This window comes from Salvelinus alpinus, chromosome 36 (assembly GCF_045679555.1).
Source record: "Salvelinus alpinus chromosome 36, SLU_Salpinus.1, whole genome shotgun sequence".
Classification (NCBI taxonomy): Eukaryota; Metazoa; Chordata; class Actinopteri; order Salmoniformes; family Salmonidae; genus Salvelinus; species Salvelinus alpinus.
In genome coordinates, this window is record NC_092121.1 from 11,403,787 (window position 1) to 11,421,944 (window position 18,158).

General features: G+C 43.3%; 1 protein-coding gene across 1 annotated transcript in view; it reads right to left on the reverse strand.

Moving 5' to 3' along the window:
• LOC139564906 (3',5'-cyclic-AMP phosphodiesterase 4C-like) overlaps positions 1 to 17,648 on the reverse strand; it is a 69,834-nt gene extending 52,186 nt beyond the window's left edge. Inside the window, exon 1 of the mRNA XM_071384791.1 lies at positions 15,940 to 17,648. Coding sequence (XP_071240892.1) covers positions 15,940 to 16,235 — 296 coding nt within the window. The 5' untranslated portion in view covers positions 16,236 to 17,648. The remainder of the gene's footprint in view (positions 1 to 15,939) is intronic.
• Positions 17,649 to 18,158: the final 510 nt, after the last annotated feature.

Consider the following 18,158-nt stretch of genomic DNA (forward strand, 5'->3'; position numbering starts at 1 on the left):
CCAAAGTGTAATTAATGCTTAAAAGGATATTCAATGTCTACTTTTTATTTATTTTTACCCATCTACCAATAGGTGCTCTTTGTGAGGCATCGGAAAACCTCCCTGGTCTTTGTGGTTGAATCTGTGTTTGAAATTCACTGAGGGACCTTACAGATAAGTGTATGTGTGGGGTACAGAGATGAGGTCGTTATTTAAAAAATCATGTTAAACACTATTATTGCACACAGAGTGAGTCCATGCAACGTATTATGTGACCTGTTAAGCACATTTTTACTCCTGAAATTATTTAGGTTTGCCATAAAGGGGTTGAGTACTTATTTACTCAAGACATTTCAACTTTTCATTTTTTATTAATTTGTAAAAAAAATAAAACATAATTCCACTTAGACATTATCGGGTATTGTGTGTTGGCCAGTGACAAAACATCTCAATTTATTTATTTTTTAATTCAGGCTATAACACAACTAAATGTTGAACAAAAATCAAGCAAAGGGTGTGAATACTTTCTGAAGGCACAGAACAGATGGACAGGACACTGTGACAAGACAAGCTGTGTTTACACTTTGATCTAACAGAGGTCAGGAACTGTATAAGTGAATCCTCTCTCCTGAGGCTGAGGGAGAGACCAAGCAGAATAGCGGTGTGCATTACCAGGTTCCACTGTACACCTAACAGTGGGCTGTATGGCTATACATCAAGGCTTCTCATACATTATGTAGAAACCTTGAGTGTTTTCAATAACCTTGTCAAGACGCTATGTCTTGGAAAGTGCTGCTCTATATTCCAAAGCCATACATTGCTGTTTGTGCTTGGATGCCTTTTGTGGTAGGATTTCTCAGAATCATGCCTATGCTTTAGCAATAGCAATGATTTGTTTTGCTTGCTACAGAGAATGAGTAAGGTGCTACGGATGTAGGATCTTAATTTGATCAGAGAAGCAAACGTTAACTTGTAGTGTATTCAAGGTTTAAAAAGGCTTCTAAAGTTTGTAATTTACACTTTAAAATGTCGGTCTTGATTTGCCCTGATGAAAAATGTATCAACCCCTTACAAAAAATGTCTATTAATTATAATCCACATAATAATTCACATTTCCTGTTGCTGCAGGATTATTTTCCTGCTGTAGCAAACTGGCTCAAATGAAGATCCTACATCTGTAGATGCTGCACTCATATATGCGTGCACATCCACCCACACAAACACTTACACACACACACACCAAACCCACAGACAGCCACCGACAATCAAAGTTGAAATATGAAGAAAAAAAGTATAATCAAATTCATGAAGCATTTCAAGCCAGTCAGTGTGTTTCTACGTCAAACATTATTAACTTAAAAATACTAATATGTGCAAAAATCTCAGGTTTAGTCACATCTATCTATAAATACCATAGCAAGTAGTACACTTTAACATTTCCTGGTGCCATCAACTAAACATATATTTGTGAACAAAATGTTATTTGTCTGGCGGTTATGTAAAGATGGTGAGTCAGAAACAGTTGCTTCCAGTTCAATTCCCATACAACCACAGCAGAGCAGAGCCAAGCAAGACCAAGACAGGCCAACGGAGGCCAATTTCTCCTCCATCTCTACACACACACTCACCATCTCTCTCTCTCTCTCTCTCTAGAGAACACAACCTCTCCGGCATTTCAAAATCAACACATTAATCATGTCATATGTCAGATGTGTTCTATTTTCTCAATCAGAATGTATTGCTAAATACTGTACATGGTGATATTATGGCAAAATGATCAACGTGTATTATTTCCAATCCAATAGGGAAAAGAGGACATATAGACAAGGCACGGCCATGTATTGGCTCTGCTGAAGCCAGAGAGTACAGTATAGTTTGATAGTCAGCCAGTGACATATTCTGCTGCCTGCGATGGCTGCCATCTGTCCTTCCTCTGTAAGCGGGACCCGGGATCGCCACCTTCTACTAATTATCCACTGAATTGGGAGATTGAGATCCTGCCAGTAATTCTGGGAAAGATGTATCCCATGGGGCCTGGTGTATTAGGCAGCAGAACGACAGGAAGTAAAACTGCCGTTCCCTCTGCCTGCATACTCTATACAGATAAACACAGGACTGACTCTCTCATGTCTGGCTGCATTTGCTGTGCTGTGGCTAGCCACATTCCATTCCCAGGTGATGTCATTCACTCAGTTCTGCCCTGATTCGTTGTGAGTTGCTGACCTAAATGAGGTACTTTCTCCACCTGTGTGTGTGTGTGTGTGTGTGTCTGTGTGTGTCTGTACGTGTGATCCCTTTTGTACCTTGCATTAGTTTTCCATTCTGCTCTGCTTCTTTCCGCTCCCGTCTCCAGTATGACTACTAGGTTATTGATGGATGGGAGATGTGCTGTGACATCCAGTCTCTCCTCTTCAGTCAGGCAGCCTCTCCTCTGAGAGAGAGCAGCAGACTCCTAAAGCGCACTCCAGGGGGTTGTCCTCTCACCAAGCTGCTGTTGCATCTCTGCCTGTGCCCCCCTGCCCACCCACCCGCCGCACCAGCATCACAATTTGACAATGGGATTGTGGGCCGCTACGCTTCTGCTGGGATTAGAGTGGTCTCTCTAGAGTGTAGAGTCTAGTAGTTCACTGGGTAACATGGGGGAGAAATAACTCTTCACACCTCTAAATTGCTGTGGAGTTTCTAAGATGGGGTGCTTGGCAGTGTCACACAAGGGAATTGAAATGATGAAATAATACTACAGGTCTCTCTCAGGAATATGACTTGGTCTCAGTAATAAAGGTGCAAGTTACTTACCAAGAAAACTAGAAAGTCAGGGACTGTAAGGTATTTTAAAATAGAAATATCTTTGAGGGTACATAAATATCACCCTGTCTAGACAGCAATTCTGTGACTCGAGTCCCGAATGGTACTGTCAAAGCATCACATTTCAGTGACACATGGTCACACATGTGAGGGCATCATGATCATTGATGCCCCACGAGGTGAGATCTTGCATGGAGCCCCAGACCGAGGGTGATTGACCGTCATCTTGAACTTCTTCCATTTTCTAATAATTGCGCCAACAGTTGTTGCCTTCTCACCAAGCTGCTTGCCTATTGTCCTGTAGCACATCCCAGCCTTGTGCAGGTCTACAATTTTATCCCTGATGTCCTTACACAGCTCTCTGGTCTTGGCCATTGTGGAGAGGTTGGAGTCTGTTTGATTGAGTGTGTGGACAGGTGTCTTTTATACAGGTAACAAGTTCAAACAGGTGCAGTTAATACAGGTAATGAGTGGAGAACAGGAGGGCGTCTTAAAGAAAAACTAACAGGTCTGTGAGAGCCGGAATTCTTACTGGTTGGTAGGTGATCAAATACTTATGTCATGCAATAAAATGCTAATTAATTACTTAAAAATCATACAATGTGATTTTCAGGATTTTTGTTTTAGATTCCGTCTCTCACAGTTGAAGTGTACCTATGATAAAAATTACAGACCTCTACATGCTTTGTAAGTAGGAAAACCTGCAAAATCGGCAGTGTATCAAATACTTGTTCTCCCCACTGTATGTCACTGTTTTAACTTATTTAGCAGACTACCAATCTGTATCTAAACAAACAAATCCACTTCCATTCCTCTCTCTAGGTATCCATAATAACAAGGCTATTCAGTTGAGTCATTAGGGCAGATTGCAGTACTATGGATTCTTGGAAGGGTGATGATTTAAATGGTAGCGCTGCATGAACAGATATGAAGTATTATTAACAGAGGTGTGACTTTAGGGGAAGCAGGAGTTGAGATAATGCACAGCACAATGGTAGTGGTGGGCAGCTCATCTCACCTGGGGAGATGGAGCGATGGAGAGGAGAGCGAGAGAGATTGAGATTCAGAAAATGCACGGTGAACAGAAGAGATAGTCTGCTATCTAGATCACGATGAACTCAGTGGACGAGAGGAGAGGGGGAGTGGGGAGAAGAAGAAATGAGAGAGTTAAGATAGAGGGAGGGAACAGCAGTGTGATTAACACAGCAGTTGGCAAGAGAGAGAATCTGAGAGGCATCGGGGATCTTATGAAGAGGACAGAACCACAGAATTGGGAGAGAAAGAGAGGAGAGAAAAGCCAATATTTCTACCATTTAACAGCGCTGAGGGGAGAGTAGACCAGTGCTGGGAGACTTGCTGTGATCGAAGTTAGCAATTACAGTGGACAAGGAGTCATATTAACAATATTATTATATAAGGAGAAATAGAAGAGTCGACAGGTCTTATCAAGAATAACAAGCCAGCTGAGAGGATGACGGGGTGTGGAACACCTGATATTCTGGAGAGAGAGAGAGAAGGGGGGAGAGAGAACGAGAGAAAAGGACAGGGAGAGAGAAATCACTGGAGACAGGTAAGTGGATTCAAGGCGCTTGAAGAGAAAAGAAGACGACTAACCGGAGGTCAAGTGTAAAACGCTGAATATCATAAAAGAGAAAATGTGTTGAGAGTCATGCAGACTAAAGAAGATAACCAAACAGCAAGGTTATAAATAGCTGATATGCAGCAGAATGTCCAATAGACAGACAGCAGGAGAGATGGAGGCTCTGGTTAGTAGAGATGATGGATCTAGACTAGAGAGAGAGGGAGAATATGGAGGAAGCCAGAACAGAGCCTGCAGGTACTTGAGCAGAGGACATAGTAATGAGCAGGAAAAGCTACATCTGGAGGGGCCCTGAAGGACCCCTGTTTTACTCAGTGGCCTGAGCTAGTGTGTAAAACAACCTGTTAGGTGTCAGTGGAGAACGCCTGAACGTCTGGCTTTTCTGGATCAGCCTGAGTGAACACTGAACAGATAGAGTGTACTCCGGCTGTATGAGCAGCCATCAGACACTAATTAGAACCAAAGGTTAACATGGAAACACACTGTATGTGCAGAGAAAAGCCTAACCTGCATCTGAACCAAACCGTTTACACTACATAAATGATAAAGGACAAATTATGGTTATCATACATTATGTATTGTTAGTATAATTCATGCACAGTACATGAACCGTATGTGCATATTGTCGTGGAAAATTGTAAGATTATGTTATAATGTTTGTATTACATTATAATAGTTGTTACATTCGACAGAATAGAGTCTTGTGTGTGTATTTCACTGAGGATGGGCCTCTATGAGATAGCACTGACAGAGGAGATTTACGATGTCTTTGGGTAATAAAGCCTAAAGAGCATTCCAGATAACATGAGCTAATGGTTCTGTTCTATGCCGTATCAGGGAGAGACGGTTCCTTTTCGGAGTGAGGGGGCCAGACACTGGTCTTTACAATGAGAACTGTTGACACAGCAGTAACTGTCTGCTATGTTTTATAGATATCTTTCATACAAATCTTAACCTTTGTGAACTGTTCCTAAGATCTGTGATTCGTCATGTAAGTTGAGAGGGGTGTATCTTGGCTATAAAAGATCTTTGTACTTTTCTGTTGGTACTTGTCAATGGTTCATTAGAGATAGTGCATCATTGAAAGTCAAAAAGGCCATTGCAAAGCTTATTATTATTAAAGATGGAGTTTAAGTATAACTCTGACTGGTGTGTAGTTTGTAACTCTCCTCATTTGGTAAAGCAGAAAAATGTCACCACAATATGTAGAATATATGGTATTTGTTGTTGAGTCTGTATATCGGCAGTATGGGAACCTCACAACGCAGCTGGATGTGATCACCTGCAGGTCTATCTAATTAGGTGCTAAACGATTATGGCAGCGAGCCAATCAGCAGTTACAAGAGCAACCACAGAGTTTAGCGCTCACTCCTGGATAGCGGCGGCATGGGAGTGTAACGATCGTCGTAGTGATGAGAAGAGGAGGACCAATGCGCAGCGTGGTAAGTATCCATTTTAATAAGAATACTAGAACAATGAACAAAAACAATAAACTGACAAACGACCGAGACAGTTCCGTATGGTGAAACACAGACACAGAAAATAACCACAAAAAACAAAGAAAAACAGGCTACCTAAATATGATTCTCAATCAGAGACAACGAATGACAGCTGCCTCTGATTGCGAACCATATCAGGCCAGACATAGAAATACAACACAAGGACAACATAGAACACCAGACATAGAATGCCCACCCACATCACACCCTGACCAAACGAAAACATAGAAACATACAAAGCAAACTATGGTCAGGGCGTGACAGGGAGGCGGAGGCGTAGGGAATGCCTCAAGCCGTAGGAGGGAGGGAGGGAGGGGTGGAAATGGTTGGAGACTCAGGCGAGTGAATGAGATACTTTCAGAGCACTGTGACTTATCCGCGGGGGGTTCAGAGGGCAAGGCTACAGAAATATCCCAACAGCACTCATAATGTATGTGTGGAGGTCATGTGCCGAAACATCACGAGTAATACCCATCAGAGGCTGAGGCTTTTTAGGTAAATTTAGCTATTATACACATCCATAAAACAAGTAACCATAGCAACAGGTTCCTCTTTCAGCGTCTGTCATTCTTCTGGTAACTAACTTTCCAGCATGTATTGGGCTTGGGACAGTGACTGATAGATTGAATGACTGTCATACAAAAAAGAGAGAGAGAGATAGAGAGAAAGAGAGAGCGAGAGAGCGAGAGAGCGAGAGAGCGAGAGAGCGAGAGAGAGAGAGAGAGAGAGAGAGGATGAACAGTCTGATACACATGGGGAGACACAGTCAGCCACTCAGACTCTATTACAGATAACATTATACAGCAAGGACAAGATAACTAGTTGAATTTGTAAAACATTTATGAAAGCAGTCTCTACTCAGGTTGACTCCAACTTCCACACACATGGTTGGTTTCCTCCACATGATGACCATGATGATCGACTGATGTGGTTTCCGTTTGCTATCACTGACATCTAAGCTATAACGTATGTATTTGAATTTTGCAGCACTATTTACTTATTAGCGTCGATGACCCCTATGTAAAGTATTCATGATGAGGACGTAAAGTGTTTGTTCAAGCCACAGAGATGTCAAAAAGCAGGAAGAAAAGATTATTACAGCACCGCTCTCTCCTGGATGGAATGATGGAACCGCTCTCTCCTGGATGGAATGATGGAACCGCTCTCTCCTGGATGGAATGATGGAAAATAAGATAAGGGCAGAGGGATCCTTCAACATAGCAACTGCATGTAAACATCCATTTACCAGTAAAGGTCTAAGCCTTTCGAGGGGGGTTCTACTAAGCTAACAAATTGAATTGTTTTAAGATGGTTATACCATGGATCATTTTTCTATTTGATTTTGAATTTTAGGACCCCTGTAGGTATAAAATGATTTTATTAAACTTGGCCTTACTGTTATTAGCCAATAGAAACGCATTGAATAACAAACATGTTCATATTCACACCACCCGATGTCACAGGAAGTCCAAAAAGATCATCAAGACATCAACCACCCGAGCCACTGCCTGTTCACCCCGCTACCATCCGGAAGGCGAGGTCAGTACAGGTGCATCAAAGCTGGGACCGAGAGACTGAAAAACAGCTTCTATCTCAAGGCCATCAGACTGTTAAATAGCCATCACTAGCCGGCTACCACCCAGTTACTCAACTCTGCACCTTAGACGCTGCTGCCCTATATACATAGACATGGAATCACTGGTCACTTTAATAATGTTAACATAATGCTTTACTCATTTCATATGTATATACTGTATTCTATTCTACTGTATTTTAGTCAATGCCACTCCAACATTGCTTGTCCTAATATTGACATATTTCTTAATTCCATTCGTTTACTTTAGATTTCGCAATAACATCTGCTAAATATGTGTATGTGACCAATACAATTTGATTTGATTTGATACATGGCAAAGCAGACAGTCCAAAAATAAATTAAAATGAAGATTGTTTTAAAGTCTGTATCTTAGAGCTTTAAGAAAGATCAGGATTTACATATATTTTTACACATAATTAACCCTTTATTTGTCACTGAACTACTTCCATATACGTATCCTTCCATCCAGTTTTTTAACTGGTACTTGGCTACCTTCAGACGAGTCTTGTGGGCATCCTATTGCTAAACAACCAACACGTATGTGTTTGTGAGAGTCTCACCTTTTGACAGTAGGGGTGCGTGGTTTAAAATCACTGGGGAAGCCAAGCCAGGGGAAAAAATACATAATACCACATATGTGTTGTGATAATTAACCTGTGAGTTCATAAGCCTTGCCACCGTGATATGTCGGCCTAAAGGCTGAGACAATAAGAAGACACAGTGGCAGAATAAATTCAACCACACCTTTGTTTATCACAAAACAGGAGAGCATCTGTCCAGTGAAGTCCACAAAGCATAATGCATGTAACAGACAGTTACATGACCTACAGCAGGGTCAAGCAAGTTAATGTTTCTGAAATATTCAGACAACTAAACAACTATTAATTTAGAACCATGGAGAGTTCCCGCAAGTCACAAAGAAAACAGGAACTGCCTCCACTATTCCAGCACCATATCAACTTCAACATTTCAACATCGTCAAATCACCTCTGCTTAGTCTAATACAGTGACAACTAAAAGATTAAAAAACAATTTAGTCCAATCAACGTAAGCTAAATATCAGGTGGCTGTCCATGGTACTGATTTCTGTGTATGTGCGTGCATATGTAGAAAAAACATGTTAACTCACCCAAATTGTACAGAAACACCAATGCCATTCTCCTTTCTTTCATGCTGCTGAAACAGTCTATGATGCTGTCATACAGTACACACTTTTAGTTTTTGTTGTCCTAGGCTACCTGGCTAAATTGCTTGCTCGCTAGCCTAACTTCCTTTCATGGGCAACAATTAGTCAGCTAGTTAACATTAGCCTACTACATCTAGCTACATATTGAACTTCCATCCTCTCAGGCCAGAGGCGCTGAATCTATTGATCAGAATCGGATCAGAATCGCCGTTATAATCAATGGCCAGTTTGGAGAATTAAGTAAAACTCCAAGTCCAAATCCCTATTTCCGTCCATGGCTAATTTAGGAAAGGGCCCATCTTAGCTAGCTAGCTAGCCACAAGAGCACAACAACACAGCAAGATGCAACAATTCAAGTTTGTTTCTGTTAATGGCATTTGGCTTGATGTGATGTGATTGGTGTGAAGCCAAATCCAAGCTGGCTTCCATTGACACTTTTTTTGGTGCGCCAGGACCATTCACAGTTGAGCTCACTCAGTTTATCAAGGCCAAATACTCCCTGGCTGCCCTTGCCTTCAATGCTACAGGTGGCAACAATATCATACACTTTTTGACCAGACCGCATCAGATAGATGGGCTACACATACAGAGACAGAGGGGCGCTGTTTTGCTCGGATACCTTCTCTCCGGTGAGATACATTCAGCCTCTTGTGAATTGATGGGAAATTATGAAACACAGAGAGATGAAATATACATTATTTGATATTTTTGGGAAGCCTGGCTTCCCTTGGCACCCATGGATACACGCCACTGCCTTTCAATGGTGTGGTCATATTAGTGTGTAGCCCAACTGTTCGGACTCTACAGACAGAAGTTGGCGCTTGGGGGGGTCAAATGGTCAAAGCGATCATTTTGCTAGGACTGTAGGAGTGGTCTGAGTGAGGGACCTAATGGGAGGGGCCTCATAGGATGGATATGTAACCTGAAAACTAGCTGTTGGTAGAGGGGTTTGGACCTCTCTTTGTGATTGGTCTATTAACTTATACCGCCTGGTGATGTAACCAGGCAAGCCAAAACTCAACCCATGCAAAACCTGCTGATTAGAATGTCCTGCATAGATTGTATTTTCAACCAGCAACTATCAGGAAATAACACATTTACAGTATTCCATTCATCAGCTGTTATACAATATTTTACTAAAAAATGGAAAAACTGAATTTTGACTGCACAGGACCTTTAGAAATGCAGGCATATGCCATCAACAGGACATCCGTAAGGGAATGAGCAGATGTGCGTGAATCTGTGTCCCCTTAGATACCATGGGCCTGAAGGAAGCTACACTAGCCCTGGGTTACAGAGAGGGAGAGCTGCCTGCTAGAGACAAACTGTCAGTAATAAAGCTTGATAAATCCAGAGAGGGGCCCAGGCACCCAGCTCACAACTTTCATTATTATTCTGATGTCAGCGCGGGGGGCGGGATATTGCTCGAATAAATGAAAAGAATGAAAATGGTGTGACTCCCCCCATCCCAACCCCCCTTCGATATGAATGTAGATAAAACAAGCCTTATTACCATCCAGACACAGCTAACACACCATCCTGCCACCGACACACAGACACACACACAAACACACACAGCCACACATGCACAAACACAATTGATTAAAAACAAACCACTCCCAAAATATTTATTCATACAAACGTTCGCATATTCATACATACGCTGTCCTAATTGCAGACACCCACAAACAGATGCACACCATTTCACTAATGACCTAAAGTGCACACTTAGACACAGACATATTTCTGACCTCACCCCAACCCCACCCAGCCAACTTGTCTCCACACAACCACCCCAACCCCACCCAGCCAACATGTCTCCACACAACCACAACCACCCCAACCCCACCCAGCCAACACCCCAACCCCACCCAGCCAACATGTCTCCACACAACCACCCCAACCCCACCCAGCCAACATGTCTCCACAAAACGACAACCACCCCAACCCCACCCAGCCAACATGTCTCCACACAACCACAACCACCCCAACCCCACCCAGCCAACACCCCAACCCCACCCAGCCAACATGTCTCCACACAACCACCCCAACCCCACCCAGCCAACATGTCTCCACACAACCACAACCACCCCAACCCCACCCAGCCAACACCCCAACCCCACCCAGCCAACATGTCTCCATACAACCCCCCCAACCCCACTCCCTGAAACCATGTTTCCCACCCTTAGCAACTAAGGTTACTTGTCAGTCACCCAGCGGTAATCGTCTATGATTGATTGAGAGATTCAAAGAGCTATCATTGTTAAGTAACATAATAGATGCAAAACATAGAATATTTACATTCATGCACTTCAAAATTAATGTTGTAACTTTGGCCCAGAGGCAATTAACTGCAGGGCAGTTTAAACCAAAAACATCTGATCTTTTCACATCAGATCTTTTTCAGAGCTGATCTGATTGGTCAAAAGACCAATTAGTGAAAAAAAATATCTGAATTGGGCTGCCTGTCTAAACGCAGCCTTACACTCACTCCCCCTCTCTCTCCATCTTTCTCTTTGCGCCTTGCCACCCACAGTAAGGGAGTAGGGTCAGACAGAGTTAGCCCTGCTGCACTAATGCTTGGACTGGCTGTGAGCTTGTCCTGGAGACTGGAATACAAATCAGGCTTTTCCACTCCAGTCAGTGTTGAGCTGGCCTTATTCCCAGGAGCCTGCCGTGCCGGCAGTCTGTGGCCCAGAAGAAACCTGACAGGAAGGAAGCTAGGACTGGGCACCCGGCTCCCCGCAGCCCGCAGGGGCCCATGACACCCACAGGACTCTGTTATTATTACTGTAATAATCACTGTCTTTACTGGACTACTGCTCTGGAAACCACCGATTTGGAGAGAGAGAGAGAGAGAGGGAGAAACAGAGAGTGAGCGGGAGAAACAGAGAGAGGGAGGGAGAAACAGAGAGAGAGAGGGAGAAACAGAGAGAGGGAGGGAGAAACAGAGAGAGAGTGGGAGAAACAGAGAGAGAGGGGGAGAAACAGAGAGAGAGGGGGAGAAACAGAGAGAGAGAGGGAGAAACAGAGAGAGAGAGGGAGAAACAGAGAGAGAGAGGGAGAAACAGAGAGAGGGAGGGAGAAACAGAGAGTGAGCGGGAGAAACAGAGAGAGGGAGGGAGAAACAGAGAGAGAGAGGGAGAAACAGAGAGAGAGGGGGAGAAACAGAGAGAGAGAGGGAGAAACAGAGAGGGGGAGGGAGAAACAGAGAGAGAGAGGGAGAAACAGAGAGAGAGAGGGAGAAACAGAGAGAGAGAGGGAGGGAGGCAGAAACAGAGAGAGAGAGGGAGAAACAGAGAGAGGGAGGGAGAAACAGAGAGAGGGAGGGAGGGAGAAACAGAGAGAGGGAGGGAGGGAGAAACAGAGAGAGGGAGGGAGGGAGAAACAGAGAGAGGGAGGGAGGGAGAAACAGAGAGAGCGAGGGAGAAACAGAGAGAGAGAGGAAGGGAGGGAGAAACAGAGAGAGAGAGAGAGAAACAGAGAGAGAGAGAGAGAAACAGAGAGAGGGAGGGAGGGAGGGAGAAACAGAGAGAGAGAGAAGGAAACAGAGAGAGAGCGGGAGGGAGAAAAAGAGAGAGAGAACCACAAACACTCCAACACACTCTTTCACGCCCACACACACACATTCAGGAGAAACATCTGGGGGTATCAGTGTGTCACATGGGAGGAACAGCTTGGAATAACAGCATGAAGGCCTGCCTCTTTTTCTCACTCTAGCTTTCCTACACACAAACACAAACAGTACACAGACACACACACACACACACATTCTCTCTTATGCTTCTGTGTTGAATACTGAAAATACAATTATACAACGTGTGAGTCAGTCAAACAGAGGTGGCGTTCAGATCTCCTTATTTCCCCCCTGTTCTTTCAACATTTGGGAAATAGCAGCTCAAGAGTTGCCAAAGAAGCCATCGTCATATTGATGAAGTTAAAGATTGATATTGGACTGGGAGGACTTTTAATTGTTGTGAGAGAAACAACAGTCAGATATAGATTTTTGTCTGACTTGGCTCATCCAATTACAATGGTTCATTAGGAAAGCTTTAACAGAGTATAGCTTTCAGTCCTGATGACGCTTTCCTGTGCGACCGTTACTATCTCGAAAAAAAAAACAAGTACTTATGTGGTAATTCTATCGCCATATTGGATTGAAGCATAATGCATCACTATTTCATAACCTGTGGGCTATGTCGTTGTGTCACTGTGGCGATCATAAAATGAAGCATTGTCAGTAATACCCAACCTAGCCTTGTCCAGAATCAAGCTTCCCTAATCAGAAAGCCTGTTGATGTCAATGGCCGTGATCGAGAGCGTCAACACCGTGATGTACCATGGGTAAACTGTGACGGACTGACTGACTGATATCCAAATAATATTGACTGGTTATTTAGGATGCAAGGTGATTTGTGGATCAGTCTGTCTCACCTCGCCTTTAACGTCAGCTCAAATCACATTGTATTTGTCACATTGTTTGTAAACAACAGGCGTAGACTAACAGTGAAATGCTTTCTTACGGCCCCTCCCCAACAATGCAGAGAGAACAGAGAAATAATAGAAAGAGAATAACACAATGAATAAATACACAAGGAGTAGCGATAACCTGGCTATATACACTGAGTACCAGGACTGACTCGATGTGCAGGGGTACGATGTAATAAAGGTTGATTCTGTATGTACATACAGGTAGGGGTAAAGTGAGGAGGCTACAGGATACATAATAAGCAGAAGCAGGAGCGTATGTGATGAGTCAAAAGAGCTGGTGCTAAAAGGGGTCAATGCAGATAGTCCGGGTAACTATTTGGTTAACTATTTAGCAGAGGCATTGTCGTGCCTTCATCACGACTGTGTTGTTGTGTGTGGACCATGTTAATTCCTTAGTGATGTGGACGCCGAAGAACTTAAAGCTCTCGATCCCCTCCACTACAGCCCTGTCGATGTGGGTGGGGGGGTGCTTGGCCTTCCATTTCCTGTAGTCCGTGATCAGCTTCTTTGTCTTGCTGACATTGAGGGAAAGGTTGTTGTCCGGGCACCAAACTGCCAGGTCACTGACCTCCTCCCTATAGGCTGTCTCATCGTTGTAGGTGATCATGTCTACCACCGTGGTGTCGTCAGCAAACGTATTGATGGTGTTGGAGTCGTGCGCGGTCCCGCAGTCGTAAGGTGAAGAGGGAGTACAGGAGGGGACTAAGCACGCACCACTGAGGGGCCCCCGTGTTGAGGGTCAGCATGGCGTATGTATTGTTGCCTACCCTCACCAGCCCAGGGGTGGCCCGACAGGAAGTCTAGGATCCAGTTGCAGAGGAAGGTATTCAGTCCCAGGGTCCTGAGCTTATTGATGAGCTTTGATGGCACTATGGTGCTGAATCCTGAGCTGTAGTCAATAAACAGCATTCTCACATAGGTGTATATCGGTCCACTAATACAGGACTAGTAAAGGCACTACTTTTGTGAGATTTTTTTCTTCATGTATATATAGTTTTTTATTAATATATATATATTTTTTTATTCTGTTGTTTCAGGGATGCTGCAGCACCCTCGACACCCCTACTTCCTGCAGCTATGTCGGCTTGTGTCAAGAACTGCAATGCTGCTGGGGTTTTCACGCTCAACAGTTTTCCGTGTGTATCAAGAATGGTGCACCACCCAAAGGACATCCAGCCAACTTGACACAACTGTGGGAAGCATTGGAGTCAACATGGGCCAGCATCCCTGTGGAAAGCTTCCGACATCTTGTAGAGTCCATGCCCCGATAAATTGAGGATGTTCTGAGGGCAACTCAATATTAGGAAAGTGTTCCTAATGTTTGGTATACTCAGGGTATGTGCATACTGTATTCTCGACATAGCTCATCCTATATAACTACTGCTGTACATACCTTTTTAGTATTTATACATTGAGCTCTAAAAGTATTGGGACAGTGACTTTTTCTGGGCTCTGTCCTCCAGCACTTTGGATTTCAAATTATATAATGACTTTGAAGTTAAGTGCAGACTGTCAGCTTTAACTTGAGGGTATTTTCATCCATATTGGTGAATAGTTTAAAAATGACAGCGCTTTTATACATAGTCCCCCCATTTCAGGAGACCAAAAGTATTGGGACAAATTCACCTATATGTGTATTAAAGTAGTATTCGGTCCCATATTCATAGTACACAATGACTACATCAAACTACTGACTCCACACATTTTCTGGATTCATTTGCTGTTTGATTTGGTTGTTTCAGATTTTTTTGTGCCAAATTGAAATGAATGATAAATAATGTATTGTGTCATTTTGGAATCGCTTTTATTGTAAATAAGAATAGAATATGTTTCTAAACACTTCTACATTCATGTGGATAATCCTGAATGAAATCGTGAATAATAATGACTGAGTAAATTCACAATAGCAGGGGAGTACATGACAAATAAACTTTTATACAATTTCTTGAAATGTAACATCCAATAAAAATTTAGCAGCTGGAAGCCCGCGTACCATTTTAGCCGTTTCGGGATAATACAAAAGTCCCCGGACCTCCAAGAAGGAGTGACAACAGCGTGATTTTGAGGTATGGCTACGCTACCGAGACTATAGCCAACCCAACCCAGGTCAGTTCCACCCTTCAGGGCAACAGAATCTGCTGGTTCTCATCTTAACATTTAATTTGATTCAATTCAATAAGAAAGATGATATCATACTGAGGCACTCAAGCACTGAAATGAGAACCACTGCCTGTAGGTGATGCACCTGACCTGTCCAGGTATGTTACATGGAGATTCCCGACCTCTATGTGAACTGTACCCATGGATGGCGTATCAGCTATGCCTACATTGCAAATAGCCGAACGTTTCAGTGGAAGATTATCTGAGTCAAGTACGCACGCACGAACGCACCCACTAGACCTTTGAATCCATTAGAAACGCGCAAAACAAATACATTTCTGTTATCTATATAATATGTTTGTCATGGTCATACAGGCCTAGGCTACTCTTAAAACGTTATTGATATTTTCCCTTGTTATTCCTGTTTTTGTGTGGGCGGGCGGGTTTACAGACAGTGCCAATCCGAGTGCTTAAACTCATGTTCTCTGACATGCCCAAGACGCATAAAGCATCACCACCGAGAACCCACGCGTCCCGCCTCCCAATACCAAACACCTCGTATCAGTTAACCCTTCCGGCATACTTTAACACAGAGCACCACCCACTCATTATTAGTGGCTCTATTTATGCATATGTACGGCGATTATAATGTTTGGAAATGTTTGTTGGATGCACGTCATACCGTCTATTTCCAACACAATTGCCGATGGAGGGGTTCGTGGTTCCTTGGAACGAGGATGGCCAGGACATCCGACACTTCCTAAGCCCCGGTCTGTCGCTCGTGTCCATGGCATTAGAGCGCTCTATCCCTCGGTGGTGATGGCGGTCGGTGTCGGAGTATCCCCGGTGTTTGATTTTGATGGGGGTCCGTGGCTGCCTCCAAAGATGTTGCGGAGGCTTTAGGGTCGCCTGCTCCCGGGGAACGGGGAGCGAGAGGGAAAGGCTCTTTTTCGAGCATGGTGGTGGTACTTCCATCATAGTGCAAATTAAAATATCCCTTTTATATCTCAACTTATTGACACAAATAATAATATGGCTATATATTCTTTGACTTCAAATGACTAACCTATTAATGTCCATCATTGCCACTTAATCGTAGCCTACCCTGTGTAATTGTGTAGACAAAAGTGACCAAGTCAAGTGCAGTCCGATGTTATATGTAATAGTCTAAATAATAACATTTAAATCTTTCGACCATTATCACAGTGGTACTGTCAGAGAGAATGTGACTAATTTCACCCAGAAAGTGTCTTTCTTTTTCCTACCGTTTATCCAATTAAATTCCCAACCAAAAGTTAATCTCTCTTCTAAATGTAAAACGCTTCCCTTGTTTTTTGCTGAGAGCTTCGCCAATCGTTAAAGTATCCGTCTGGTAGGTGACGATAGCCCCTCGCCGGTGCTTCCCCTGAAGTTTGACGCCTTGTCGTCCATTGCGCACTGGATCACTTTAGTTACAGAACAATGTATTGCTTTTATCAGCTCCTTATTGCAGAATCACAGACCGCTGGCTCCTGTGCGACGAGGGATATTATTGCTGCTCCCGACCGCACATGTCTGTTAAAGCTCGCTCGTAACCGTTCGGTCTCCAGCTGTAGCCATAAAAAGTAACACAGAATACCGTCGTGCATCTGGGACTACATAGGCTGAGCCGCACGCGCGGAGCCCACTGTCTCGACTTTCCCCTATATTAAAATGTTTGATGCAATTATTTCAGTTTGAGATTAAAGTAGACTTCGAGCAATAGAACATCTCCATTAATTACATAATTTCGGTTGCCTTTGGAGTTGTGGTTGTGCCTGTATCCAAAACCCACGCGATGTTATTTTCTTTGCCGCTCTTCTTCACACAATGCATTATCAAAAGCAAAAGGCTACCAGAAAAGCATTGCCTGTCGAAGTCCTGTAGTCGCTGCTTCCATTATCTGTCCATTGTCACGTCTGAACTCCAGATTGACGACAAATGTTACATTAACCATAACGCATCATCAACCCCTCCAGTCTCTCGCTCCTTTCTCGCTCTCTTTTTTCTCTCCAGCAAGCCCACACTCGCGGCTCCTGTCCAGTTGGTTTATGTCTTTGGACTGAAAGGAATTTAATAACGTATTAATATTTCCCTCATATTGACGATATTCTCTTGAAAAGCATAAAATCAAAAGAACTGATGTATTTTAATAGCCTACTAAATCGTCTTTCACCACTGTCTGCTTTCAGTGCACTGCCGACGTGGTCAAAAGTGTAAGCCGTAGTAAATGGATAACCACTTCTCACAAACGCGCTATTTGTTGTATCCGTTTTAGCTATTTGTCAGAGTCGTTCCACTGATGTGAGCTGTCACTTAGATTTCTCTGACCGTTTTCAGCATAATTGGATCATATCTAGACACGCAGGGTTGAAACCAAGAGCACTCTCAATGCAAGATGCGTTTGTAGAGCGCATTCACAACTGCATCTCATAGCATTAATCATATTATCATCTCATCTGCTGATGCATAATGATCAGGGATTCTCAGCTCCAGTTTTTATTAAATCTCCAGGCACCGTGCGCCATCGAATGAAGTATTTGTAATATCACATATGAGCACGTCTGCTTACCCATAAAAGCATTAAATAATTTTCTTTTTAATCTGCAGAAATGCTCTCACATCAAACATCTTTTTTTGTTTATCAGTTAGATATTCTACAGCTGTGGAGAGAGATGGCTATAGGCTACAGTAATCATTTAAAGTCCCAGTGCAGTCAAAAACGTGAATTTCTGTGTTTTATATATATACACAACATGACCAAAAGTATGTGGACACCTGTTTGTCGAACATCTCATTCCAAAACCATGGGCATTAATACAGAGTTGGTCCCGTTGCTGCTATAACAGCCTCCACTCTTCTGGGAAGGCTTTCCACTAAATA